The following is a 13,839-nucleotide window of genomic DNA, read 5'->3' as shown; positions in this document are numbered from 1 at the left end:
TGCACTTATGGCACCCTTCACTATATCAGACATACAGTTCAGGATCAAAGCCATCTGTGACCCTGTGCTGTTTCTGCTCCACCACACTGAAGAATTTATTCTGTAGACCATTTCCAACTGAATCGTAAAAGGCTTTTGTGCCCCACTCTAATATTAACTACTCTCTCCAAAGGGTTACACACACATACACACATATATTTTACTCAAGCTATTTATACACATTACATGGTACAAGAAGAGGACATCTAATCCCCGTGAGAAACTAGTTAAGAGATTCATATCCATCCCAGCTTCCTTTCATCAGACTTCTCATCTTCACCGTGTTGGGGTTGTTTGTCTTTCCAGGTTCACCATCTGCCACAAGACTGAGGTGATCAAGAACAATCTGAACCCTGTTTGGCAGTCGTTTACCATCCCTGTTCGAGCACTCTGTAATGGAGACTATGACAGGTGAGGGGACAGCACCGGGTTCAGAGGTTAATCAAGTCAAATCAATACTGTGTATGCAGACCCCTTCACTTGTTGCAAATATTGTTGTAAATATGTGACTATATAGCGTTGCTATTGTTATGGGTCAATCAGTAACACTTAATGTCAAAGTGAAAACGTTTCATTAGAAAGGTTTTGTAAATTTACCTGACTGAAATCAACCTGTTCAATTCAAGCAAAAGTCAGGACAAACAACGAGGCAGTGAAGTCGAAGACATTTGCAGCTGAATTCTCTGCAGACTAGGATATTAGACCATTTTTAAGCTTTGACAGTTACTGTCCCCATCAAATCAAACCACTGCACTGAGTAGGTTCATGTACAAACTGGGTGAAACCAAAAGTGTCAAGAAGTGCCAGTAAATCAATGGAACCAACCAAACCAATAAGATCTTATCAGAATGAAATAAATCACCTATGTCTCTCTGAAAATGTACTGTCACCACGCATGTTGACTTATTAATGCACTTACACTATATATATATATATATAGTTCCTCCTTGATCATATGTTGAGATTTGTGTGTATATCCAAAGCTTGATTTATCTTCCTCTGTGTACACAGACACACACACACACACACACACACACACACACACACACACACACACACACACACACACACACACACACACACACACACACACACACGCACAAACTCTGTGGTTGTCAGAATAATGCCAGCAGTCGGCCATGTTGTTAGTCTCAGGCCAGTGCTGGTGTTATTGAGACCAACATGGAGGCAATGCAGCAACAGTGACACGAATATATTTAAGCCACTCAATAGAGCACCAAATGTATAACCTGACACCAAAAATGGTACCTCAAAGCACTATTTTCTTCTATTTGATAAATGTTGGCTAAAAACCACAGTGTCCCATTGCTGTAGGAAACTGTTAAATTTCCTTTTTCAAATATAACCATACATTTGTGCGCCAAGATTTACAGGAACCAAAGGAGATGGAGAGAGTAGGAATATCAGAAAATACTGAGAAAGGGTTTGGAGCTTAATGTATTCAGAGACAAAGTAGCTGCATAACAATCAGGGTTGAGGGGTTAACGATATGATATGTAAACCCCACTTTCATTTCAAATTCCATTATGCTATTGACCTGCTATCACAAAGGCCAAGTGTTATCCTGAAGCCCTCACAGTGTTTGCTGTGGAGCACCAGAGCCAAGGACACATATCAATTAGCGGCATTCGATTTTTTCTATTATTGGATACATCCGGCAAAACATCGGTGTCTTTCTTTAAACTTTATCTCAGTCAATTTTATAAGATTGGTGTAATCTTGTAGTCTATAATATTTTTTTGTGAACAAAGCTGCAATTTGCAAATGTGCAGAAGTGACAAGTTGTGTAGCATAAATCCCTGCCCCCCTTCCTCATCATCCCTCTTTATGGAAGCATTTCCTTATTGCCGGTGAAGGTAGTTCATGAATTTTGGCATTACCAATCAATCCAGAATAAACTTTTGATACCTGGCCTGAAAAGTCTAAACACAGAAACACTTGCTTATTATGTTCATAGATTACTAATGTATTGAATTGTAGTTTTTCTCTACAGCAATTATTTTTTTGGGGCAATAATTGATCACTTTTGGATGTCTGCAGTAGTGATAATTTAGAATGACCATTATTCTAAACATTTACCACGAGTGTACCGATCCTTACCTAATAATAGCTCATATGTAGGTCATTTAGATAGTGTTTGGTTATCTTGAATTCATCTCCAACAGTGTTTTAATATCATTTCTTAAGAGTCATTTCCAAACATAACAAACTGGTTCTAAACTCAGAGAGGCAGGTTCATTCAAAAACAAAACGAGAGACTTTTTTGAGATCACCAGACAATTAGAAAAGAGTCCATCCTTGAAAACGACTTGCTGACATGCAGGAAAACAGGTGTAACTTTGTAATTATTAAATGGATGTCAATTTTAAATTCTTTATGTTGATTTTAAAATTGGATACATACTTGATTTACTTCCTGGCTTAACTTTCCATGAGTTGATCTCTCTCCTTTACATTTCCATGTCTGTCTGTGACTCCACCTGTCTGTCTCACCCCGGTTCCCCCATCTCACCTCCATCAGGACAGTGAAGGTGGACGTGTATGACTGGGACCGAGACGGGAGGTACGTTCTCTTGCTCACTATCTCTCTTGTTTTCTTCTTCTGTTTTTATTTCCCTCAAAATGTCACGTCCTGCTCTGTCTGACCCCAGGAGGGCTCCACCCACCTGGCACTCACTGAGTGATGAATCCCAAACAACTTGAAGGTGAAAGGTTGCAGTGGATAGGAGGTCAGAATTTATGAGAGCAGACCTTGGTGCTGACACAGGCTTCTATTTTTCACTGAAAGATTTGTGGGCTTAATTGGATTTTCTGGCCATGTCTGACTTTTCATGAAGTTCAGTCTAGGTATCACTTCCTGCTGTGTTTGTACAGATCCCTGGTCGGACTCGCCAAATCCCATTTCTGCAAATCTGCAGTTTGTCTGTCCCAGCACAGTATTTCAGCCTGACACTGTCTGGCAAAATAGTAGAGGTGCCAATTATTTATCATCATAGCAGCACTGTACTGTGACAGACAGAAAGAGGGAATTGTTTGACATGAAATTACACGCTTGGATTCCCACTCCTTTATCTTATTACACCCCAACTAAAAGCTTTTTGTTCCTCAAAATTAAATGTTTATCGTTTGTCGTGAAAACATTCCGTCATGGTCTCAAAATGGCTTTAATGGAACTCCACATTTCGTGACTGGGATCTATGAATATGCTGACATAGCCCTGCCCATTCATCGTCTCCCTACCTTTCTTCTTTCTAAAGTGACAGGATTGGTTTCTTAGGTTTGTGACATCACAAACCCTGACTGTTTGAATTTGTTCATTTTGACTGACATTTCTTTAATGCAGTGTCGAAGGTAGAGATGATAATTCCTTTATCTTATTCATTGAAATCCTCTTTAGCATTCCATAAATTATGAAAAAAAAGGAAAATAAAGACGATGTCTGTGGCCCTCGCAGGACTAATAAACACAACCAATCAGTTCACTCAGACCTCAGTGTAGCCTGCTCTTGGTAGATTGTCCAGGCTTACCAACCCTTGTTTCAAGGCCAAAATGCTCAGCCAATGGAAGACGGATAACTTCACTCAAATTTAGGTTTTTATCATATAAAAGACATATTGGGGAAATATGAACATGTTTAGAAACTTTATTTTCACCAGAGAGGGACTTATGAAGCATCTTTCAAGGGGACACTCATGGTAGAATTCGCTCAAAAAGTATTATTACCTACAGTAGTACACTGTTGGGTGCAACACAGGATGTGGAAGCAGACTGAAGACAAAAGTGTGAGTACAGAAAATCCTCTGAGCACTACTCCGTCTGCAAGTTAATGTCTCAGAGCACACGCGTGGATTTGTAAGAGCAGAATCTCAGTCTCAGTTGTTTCTCACTTTACTCTCTTCTTTTGTTTTCTCCGGCTGTTTTCGCAGCTTCTGAGCACTTGAGATCACAAGAGGTCGTTTATCAATCTTCTCTCACGACAGGTTACAGCAGTGGCAACACCCACATCCACACTTTAGGGTCATATCTTTCACAAAGCTTAAGTCTTTTACAAAGCACAAGAAAAAAGCCAGCTTGCTCCACTGTTGGTGCAAGCCTATACATTTATTCATACAATGAATAATCTGCAATAACAAATGGGTTTAAATTGTTATTGGTCCAAAAAAACAATCGTGACTGGATTACATTTCCTTTAATGTAATGTTAATTTACATACAGTTGTATTTGTCAAGTCATAACAACCCTACGGAAGCGTATTGCATTCACTTTTTCTGAGATAATTATCTCGGAAATTCCGGGATAAGTTCTCATTTAAAAAAATAAAATAAAAAGGCTCTGTTTTTCTGAGATAATTGTAGTCTAGTATTTAGATGAAGTTACATTTTGCATGGACGATTCACATAGAGCCCTTGTTCAGCGGGCTACATGTAACTGCTGCACTCTTAGACAGTCTTTTGTTTGGCAACGTTTCTTGTATTAGCGCCATGACGTATAGCGTCGCTTAAAACTGTCAGACTCTCCTTCTGTATAAATAACAGTGAACTAAAAAAGACTAACAAACGAAATATTTGAATAATGGACAAAAATGAAAACTATATTTCCTTTATCTATCATATCCCCATAAAATTCATAATATGTACTATACATAATCATGTGGTACAGTATTTATAAAACGTTATTATATTGTTATGGTTGGAATATCCGAGATAATTTTCTCAGAAAAACAGAGCTTTTTTTTTTTTTTATGAAAACTTACCTCTGAATTTCCAAGATAATTATCTCAGAAAAACAGAGCATTTTTTTTTTTGCTAAAATCTGACCCTGAAGTACAATAGCTATTTTGTATGAGTGTTTTTACCTTTTGCCAGAAAAAGTACTGTTTATTTTTTATGTCAACATTAAAATGTAACCTAATTGAAATGACGTTTCTTTCACAACTTATTTGCTGTTCCAGATTAGTTTGCAGAAGCGTAGTTCTTCGACACATGGTTGCTAACGCCAATGGTGGCAGTTTGAGTATTTACAGAGCACATAAAGGTTGCCATTTTGGAAAAGCGGTCAGCACGGTGAAGGACAAATGTTGCAATCTGCTTTATTAATAATGCCTAACTTCTCTTTCTCCTGTATATTACTTAACCTTAATATCTCCTTACTGTTTCCTCTCCTCGTCTTGTTGTATCTTATCCTCCTTCCCCCTCTGGGAGACGGACGTTGTTTGCACCTTGAGGATTCCCCTCTAATATAAATATATAAATAGCAGCACTACACAGGCAGAGTTGGTGTCATGCACTGCTTCAGGTGGTGATATATTGAGATGCAGAGATGATCTGAGGGAGTTGATATTTAGCAGGCTGGTGATGCTGGAGGGGTGTTTCTCTTTTGCAGATGAAAAAAAATATGTTGAACTCATAAAACGTTTCTCTGAGGGATCCTGTCAGGAGGAGAAGATTTAAGGGATGGATTTTTATTCTAGCACAGAGCAAGTGGACTGACCTTCAACTGGAAACGTAATTTTATTTATTTTTCTGCAGTGTGCAACTTTTTACAACCCATGGATACGTTTTATTGTTAGGTAACCTCAAGCTCCCCTAGTAATTGTGGCGAAGGCATAGGAAAAATTTAAGTGATGTGGTTTAGTTTCAGTTCATTTAATTATTTATTGCAGCACCTTTCACAAAGTGCTTATTCATAAAGGCACCACCATAAAAGTAGTAATTAAAGAAAGCAAATGTCATAATATAAGTAACTGAAAGACATTAAAAAGACAGAAGATTACAGACACAAGATCACACAGGGTGAGAAGGAAGTGCAAGATGAAAATTCTCCAGTCTCTGAGCCACAACTTCAAAACCACCTTTTCACCTTTTGTTTTTTGCTAGTACTAAGTGTGAGGTACGACCAGTGAAGCCTGTGGAGAAGGTTGCAGTGGGTTAACAAAACACACACTTTCAGACAGCTGTTTGTTGCCCATGAGAAAGTGATAGTTATCAGTACAGATCTACAACCTCGACTACAGGTTTATCATTGGAAACAAGATGACAAACGTCCCCCAGCTGAATTTATATTTAATTTTATATAATCATTTGGGTAAAAGGAGCTTTTATCTAGAGGAGATGCTTGGATTGTTCTTGCTAATTGACAATACTGGTACTTTATTGGTGATTTGATTTATACAGTATTTGTGTAAGTGGGCATGAAAAATAGTTAGTAATAAAATTTTAACTTCCAGTCGTGATAGAAGAAGTGAGATAGTTCTGAGCTTATATATATATATATATGAGAGCTCCATACATTCCTGTGACTTCATATGTTATTCTATGTTATAATGCCAATCACATTCATAGTAACGTGGATGGGCTAACCACCCTTGACCACATGTTTGTGACCCAAGCTGTTCTGGGTTGCTGTCACCTGAAATGCTAATGTTTATTTCAGACTTTCCCAAGTGAGCTAATTTTAGCCTTGTTTGTCCAAGCAAGGGCGCCAAAATAAAATGAGGCGAGGCACTCCCTAGTTTGAAATTGTATTCATTATTGATTGATTGATTATTCATGGAATGCAAGCACTTCGCTTCTGAGGGGGGTGCGGTCGACAGTGTATGACATGCATGGATGTATTGTATTGTACTGCAAGATTAGATATTTTGGTGAAAAACAAATATGATGTCTGTTAACATTTTACTGATCAGTATTACTGCATTTGGGACTTGCCCAATATGTAAATGAACAACATATCCTCATTAGATCATGTAATCCGGTTGCAACTGTGATTCCTGCAAATGTCCTGCAATATTATGAATACAATTTAAGGGTGAATCTAATAGGAGCTGTAGGACAGTCAGCACAGAGAACTTTGTGGATGTGAGATCTGGATCAGACACTTTGTCAACATCCTGTTGGCAACCTAGGGTTTCACAATTGCAGCAGAAAAAGTGTGATTGTTTGGGTGAGCATCAATAAAGCTGCTTTCAGACATGCACTGAACTCTGGATAATCTCCTGATATTCTCTGGAGGTATATGTGAGAACACAAATGTCTGAGTGAGAGGCTCAGGACTTTGTCCGGAGATTCGTCTGCCAGCCCCCTTGTAAAAGCTCAGGAAAATGTCCAAATGAGAACATGTGAGAAAACAGCAGGAGATATTCTGCAGCATTCACCGCAAGCGAGTCTGTGAGTTGATGATGTTTCTAACACGTGACGTGCAAAAATGAAAAAAACACGAAAAGAATACGAATATCTAATGGTGAAAAAGCGGTGCCGTACACATAGAGGACACCAATGGAGATGTTCACAGAGCCCAATGGCCAGCGCCAGTCTCAATGTGCCGTGAACCAAAACATGATCTCCGCAGCGGAATTAAAGCATCAGAGCCACTTACGTCCTGGCTCTGTCTGCTGCACCAGCCCCCATTTGAACGCTGAGATTTCGGTGTTGTTGTGAAAGCGTCTCAGTGGAGAATCTCCAGCTGCATTATTCATGGGTGAAAGGCAAACTCACACAAAAAGAATTTGCAGATCCAAATGTGCGGACATTTTCCAGAGTTCATGTCTGAAAATGGCTTAACAGGCAACAATGGAAATGAGCATATACAGCGTACATACTTTATATTTAATAGATGATTGATTTGGTGGCCATGAGGGAACAAATAAATTGGTTTGAAAGTCACCCACAAGAAAAAGGATATTAAAGGAATTACCCTGATTTGATAAAATGTTCCAAGATACAAAAAAGAATTAACGGCATGAACTGAGAAGGAAATCAATAACCACATGAGCAGTCACGCAGCTGTCTCAGCAATGGAGACTAATTTTTATTGCACTACAGAGTTAATATGACCACACACATGGTCACTGAATGAATCACTGTTATCTTACATAAAAGTGATAGACCTGGCTTTAAATATATATGGAATAACAAGGGCCACTTCTAGGCTTGGTGTTGCAATTTAGAATGTTGAGATAACACAGTCACACATTTCCATTTAGTTCCACCTGCAAATGTTCGTCTTGTGAATAAAACTGATACAACACTGTTATGCAACTCATTTCATTTTAATAGGATGAAAGGAGCAGAAAAGAGTCTTCACTCAGTGACAAAACCAACTTCCAACAGTATTCAGACCCTTTTCTGTGGCCTCATGTAAGAAGCTTCTAGTTTTTGAAAAGTGTGTAACTGACCTGTGTAAAGATGATGAATTCCTCCTGTGCATATTGAGAATATTGGTACAGGGATAGCAAATTAGCACGATTATCGCCCCCATATACCATATAAGGCATAAAAGTGCCTCGCTTTCAGAGACCTTGAAAAGAAAGTCCCAACCTTGTAGCAGCATCAGTATTGTTTCACACCATTTCTGAGATTGTTCAATATGAAAATGGCTTTAAATAAACAAAGTCTCACCACAGCAATATGACAATATGTTTTCTGCTGGTGCTGAATCAGGCAATGGAACACCTTGTTCATTACATTATTACAGAATACCATTTGACATACCCTCTATGGTGTGTAATTGGGTTCAACCATCAACCACAGCACGAGTATATAGGATATGACCACTCCTGTCTGCAAGGTGACTAGAGGTGTTATCTAGAATAACTTCAATCAGCTGTGGAAAAAAGTGAATTTTAGTTAGTGATCTGCCATCCATCTCTGCACACTTCTTGCAGAAGACAAACTGAATAAGTTGGGAGTTTGCCCAACAGCATTTTAAGGATTCTCAGAGCATGGGGAAATGATTCCTCTGGTTTGATTAGACAGACATTGAGACTTTTGGACTCAGGTGACAGTTGAGCTCTCTGCATTACAATGAGCAAAAGCAATCAACAAAGTCAACCCTGGAGTGACTCAGGGACCCAGACGCAGACAAAGCCAAGACTTGAATCCCACAGAACATCTTTGGAGAGACCTAAAGACGACAGCTCACAGACACTTCCCATCTAATCTGAAGCTTGACATTCCTCCTGGCAGACCCAGAAAGAATGGGGTAAACTGACCAATCTAGCTGACCACAACTTTGCTACCAAGTGGGCTTCTACAAAGTGAATACTGTTCAAATGGAAGTAGTCAGACCTCAAGTGGCCAAATACTATGGTAAATGATATAGTACAGTTGTTTGCCATTCACCCATTCATACAGTGCATCAATGCACAGCACTTTCTCAATGAGAGGGGGCAATTTGGGGTTCAGTATCTTGCCAAAGGCCAATCAATGCTAAATGGGGAGGACTCGGATTGAACTGCCGACCCTCTGGTTAGAGGTCCTAACCCCCTCAGCCACAGCCGCCCTTAGTCAATACAGTTTCTCTCTCCATGTGTTCAAAACATCCACTAAGTGTTCATGTTGTTGTACAAAGACAGTGTACTGACAATTTTCCCACACCATATTTATTGTACAATCTCAAAGTAAAGCTGTTGATTTGAGATGCTACTGAGACAATAACCAAAACACTACTGAGCATTGAATTATCATGTAAAAGCAGATGTAGACACTTTATCTATCCCTGTCTTTCTTCCAGTCATGACTTTATCGGGGAGTTCACTACCAGCTACAGAGAACTGTCCAGAGGCCAAAGTCAGTTCAATGTCTACGAGGTAAAATAGAGATGTTGTTGTTGTTGTTGTTTTGCTGAGCAACTATTTCAGCAAATAAATGGAGACGGAATCACAGATTATCTCCTTAACTCTGTCCTCCTGAATGTGTACATTAATATCAGTACTACCTTGTACTGTGATAACATTGTCATCCCTCACAGGAACAGTCAATGTACAGAATGACTTGACAATTCTGCTCAAACTCATTTCTTGTTTCTTGTTTCTTGTCTTGTGGCCAAAGGTTTTAAATCCTAAAAAGAAAGGCAAGAAGAAGAAATACATCAATTCAGGGACGGTAAGACCTGTTGGAGTGATTTTCATCAGCAGCTGTCACATCTTTCATGGACATGACTCAGCAGCAGTACCTTTTCAGAGCAGTAAACAGATGCTGTTTGCCATGAGCCACCTCTGCCTCTGCTCTCTCTCCACTCTAATGCTTGTCTCTTCTTCTTCACTCTTACCTTTCTCTCTCTCTCTCTCTCTCTCTCTCTCTCTCTCTCTCTCTCTCTCTCTCTGTCCTCAAGGTGACCTTGCTGTCTTTCAAAGTGGAGTCAGAATACACATTTGTCGACTTCATCAGAGGAGGGTAAGAGCTTCTCTAAATCTTTCATCAGTGCTGAGGGGGATCTTGAAATCACATTAAAGTTAATGTTTGCATAACGTGTACACCCACATAATAAATGCTACCTGGTGAAACACTGCTGCCACACTGTCTATGACAAGTAACTAAAGGACCAGGGTTTTGCTTGTGTTAAAGCCTGGTCATACCAAAATTATTCTGTTTATCTTCACAAAATATTTGGTCCTAGAGACTTGGTTATGTAGCTATTTTTTCTCCACTCCTCTTTGTACTCCCCCTTGTACTTTTTTTTCCACCATTGCACAAGTTTTATACAATAAAAATTTATTGTTGAGAGAAAATAAAGCTATCCGAACAAAAACTAGCTAATGTTGTTTAATAAACTCAAATATAAATTTGTACCGTGGATTCGGTACCGTGGATTCCTGTCACAGTTGCAAATCCTTTATGTTTCAGTTTTTACACTAACAGAAGGTCAAATACAACAGCCTCCTCCATTTTGGACTCAGTTCCCTCAGAGGTCAAAAATGCCAACCTTGTTTTGTAGGTCAAACTTTGTCTAAGTTGAATTTGATTAGAAAACGTTTATTAAATGTTGGTCTTTCCAGGGTTTTTAACATGTACTACTAGTTTTCATTAAAATTTAAATCTCTTCACAGGTATAAACAATTCTATTCAAACTATAACACAACTTAATAGTAGGCAAAGGTTTACCAGGCTTCTAAATGTAAAAGTAATTTTCTGTTTTTCTTCTGTAAAAGAGTATTTAGATCTTTATATTAGAAATAAATGTTACAGCAAGTATAACTGAACAGGGAAGTAATTTATTGAAATATACAATTAAACATTGAATATTCAACTGTAAAGATGTTGAATATCGGCATAAAACTGTTATTATATGAATCACAGAACTGCCTTGTGTTTTAGGTAGTGAACTGTTGATGAGTTTCTTACTCCAGCCTGAGCAGCTGTAAATAGGCTCCCACCTGGAGGCACAGTCCTTATATCTCTGTTTTGATTGATGCTGATGTGCTCCCTCTCCCACCAGGACACAACTCAATTTCACAGTGGCCATAGACTTCACAGCATCCAACGGTAGGATATCATTTATTCTTTGTGCATGCACGAAGTGTCCACACATGTATTGTTCAGTTAAAATGAAAAAAACTGACAATCAAAGACACCTACAGTGTCTAGCCTGAATGTGCATGAAATTGGACATGCACTTATGACACCCAAAGTGTCTGTACCCTTTACTTTACTCTAATTAGCTACTGTGTTCTCCTCTTAGATTCGAGAAAGGAACAAAAGACAATTAGTCTGTTTTACAGTTTTGATGTAAGACAGATGTTTTCTTAAATTGTTGCTAAATTAAAGTCCTAAGCTGTTGGGTTTTGCTCTCTAATGTTTTACTCTGTTGAGATAAGGAATGTTATGTTATAACTAATCAAAATTGAATTAAATTAATTCAAATTAAATTAAATAGAATTATTGGACACGCATGCAGCAGATATGGTGAAATTTCCATCTTCACTCCCTGTGTGAGGGTTAACAAAGTAAAAGATAGTAACATACAGCTGCAGTGAATTTGAAAAGTATGCCTCACAACACAAGTTAAAGTTCATATTCAAATGTCTATAAATCTCTGCATAACTTGGCCGTCAGAGAAACCGTAATGAAACATGATTTTTTTTCCCCCACTAGACATGAATCTATCAATAAAATTGAAAGCACAGCCCCGATCCCCTTAATGCAGAGAGCCCACCATGGAGTGACTCTCAGCAGAAGAGAGATCACAAGAAATGTGGGGAGAGAAGTGGGGAATGACATGCATCCAAATATGTATTCTTGTTGTTGCTGGTGGTGGTGGCAGGACACAAACAAATGATTTCACATGAAAATGCTGAACTTTAGTGACAGCATCCAAAAAAGTAATATGTCAATGTTTACCATATGTAATATTTTCTGGCATTTCCCCTAAGGGCTCTATGGTAGTGTTTTGAGGTGGGGCTCAAAGTAAACAAAGTAAAAGTAGATATTTTTTCCACAATTTGACATATTTTTAAAGGTCTTAATAAAATATACTCTCGTCAAAATACCAAAATGATGAAGTACTGCAACAACCCCTCAACCCTCAAACCTGTGTGAAGAGTCCTGTTCTGAGTGGCCTTTTTGTGGATGTGTTCCTTTACATGCTAATGAACCATTGCTTTATGCGCTGGGTGTTTCTCTGTCAAAAAAAATAAAGCCCAGATGACAGGGACATGGTCTTACGAGTACACAGTGGTTTGAAGATTTTTTAGACATTCATGCACATTCGTAGGATAGGTATAGAGAGTTGACAGTCACTGCACCTGTGGGAAGGTGTGTGTCAGAAGAACTGAGTAGTAATGCAAGCGTATGTGTCTCAGGATCGAAGCTTGGTGAATGACATGAGGCAGTGCCCAAGTGAGCTGTAGGGCTGAGGAAGAGATAGCGGGGAATTTAAGGATGCCTTTGTCCGCTCTTCAGCCAGTTGGAGAGGCTGTTGTGTAGCTGGAATAGGCTCATCACCTTCCTGAAGAGCAGACAAAGCAACACCTTACTCCCTGCACATGCTATCAGATCTTTCCTGACTGTAGCTGGGACGTTGACTTATTAATTCAGGCCACTGTGAATTGTTGTGAAGAAATGTCCCCCTCTGTGCAGCCAACAACAGAGCATTTTGTGTGCTTGGCTCACTTCACCTATTTGCACAGATCCAGCACATTGGGGAAAAAGGTGAACATTTGCCAAGGTAGCTCTGACTTTGTAGGTGGAGACTTGATGCAAATTCAGAGATCGGCGGGTTTGGTCTAATTGAATTAAGGCTCCAAATCTAACGGCTCATGATGCACATGTTTTCAGACATAGGCAACCCCACAAAAAAACTGACCTGCTGTGATTTTTCTGCATTGGTGGCCCCCCCAGTGAAATAATAAATAGAGCACTGAAAAGTAATATCTTTATAATATGTCCCCCTTTATGAAAAATAAATATTTCTATCCAACTAAACTGCAACAGCTCATATGAAATGATCTCTGTCTGGATTATCTTCAGAGGTTTTTGAATGAGCCTCCATCCCACATTTATTGACGGCAGCTGAGTCACAAGGAGGTTGTTGGGGTGGATAGTGGACATTCAAACTGCTACACCAGAGATGAGGGTTTGCAGCCACGTGCAGTCCTCTCTGTGCTTTTGGTTGAATTTAGGGAAATATTGTGTCTTTGTGAACATTCTCTGTATCGAACCAGACCAAACTCATTCACTAACCTTCACCAAGTAGGCTTCTGCAATAGTCTAAATAGATCTGTTTAATATTGCTGTAGTCACTAAGAGTGGTTTGTACTGTAAGATCAGATTTTGAACAAATATGTTGTCTTTAAACATTTAAATATATATTCTCGTTATGTTTGTAATTTATTTTCAATTACGTTACTAAAAAATGCATTTGTTGTTGCACTTTAGTTGTATAGAATTGCATATAGGAGACAGGGTCACATCTCTGCAATTAATATATTGATTTCATTGACACTATAGGCTAATTCTGTCCATGTGCCATGAGTAGCATCAATAAACGTGGCTTTAATTGATGT

At 38.9% G+C, this 13,839-nt stretch overlaps 1 protein-coding gene across 1 annotated transcript in view; it reads left to right on the top strand.

Moving 5' to 3' along the window:
- LOC118104734 (copine-9-like) overlaps positions 1-13,839 on the top strand; it is a 176,357-nt gene that overhangs the window by 135,999 nt on the left and 26,519 nt on the right. Inside the window, exons 9-14 of the mRNA XM_035151826.2 lie at positions 346-450; positions 2,581-2,622; positions 9,570-9,645; positions 9,887-9,940; positions 10,170-10,231; positions 11,274-11,320. Of these exons, the coding sequence (XP_035007717.2) occupies positions 346-450; positions 2,581-2,622; positions 9,570-9,645; positions 9,887-9,940; positions 10,170-10,231; positions 11,274-11,320 (386 nt within the window). The remainder of the gene's footprint in view (positions 1-345; positions 451-2,580; positions 2,623-9,569; positions 9,646-9,886; positions 9,941-10,169; positions 10,232-11,273; positions 11,321-13,839) is intronic.

Source organism: Hippoglossus stenolepis, chromosome 3 (assembly GCF_022539355.2).
Source record: "Hippoglossus stenolepis isolate QCI-W04-F060 chromosome 3, HSTE1.2, whole genome shotgun sequence".
Classification (NCBI taxonomy): domain Eukaryota; kingdom Metazoa; phylum Chordata; class Actinopteri; order Pleuronectiformes; family Pleuronectidae; genus Hippoglossus; species Hippoglossus stenolepis.
The sequence above is the reverse complement of the archived record's forward strand: the minus strand, read 5'-3'. Positions and strand labels throughout refer to the sequence as shown.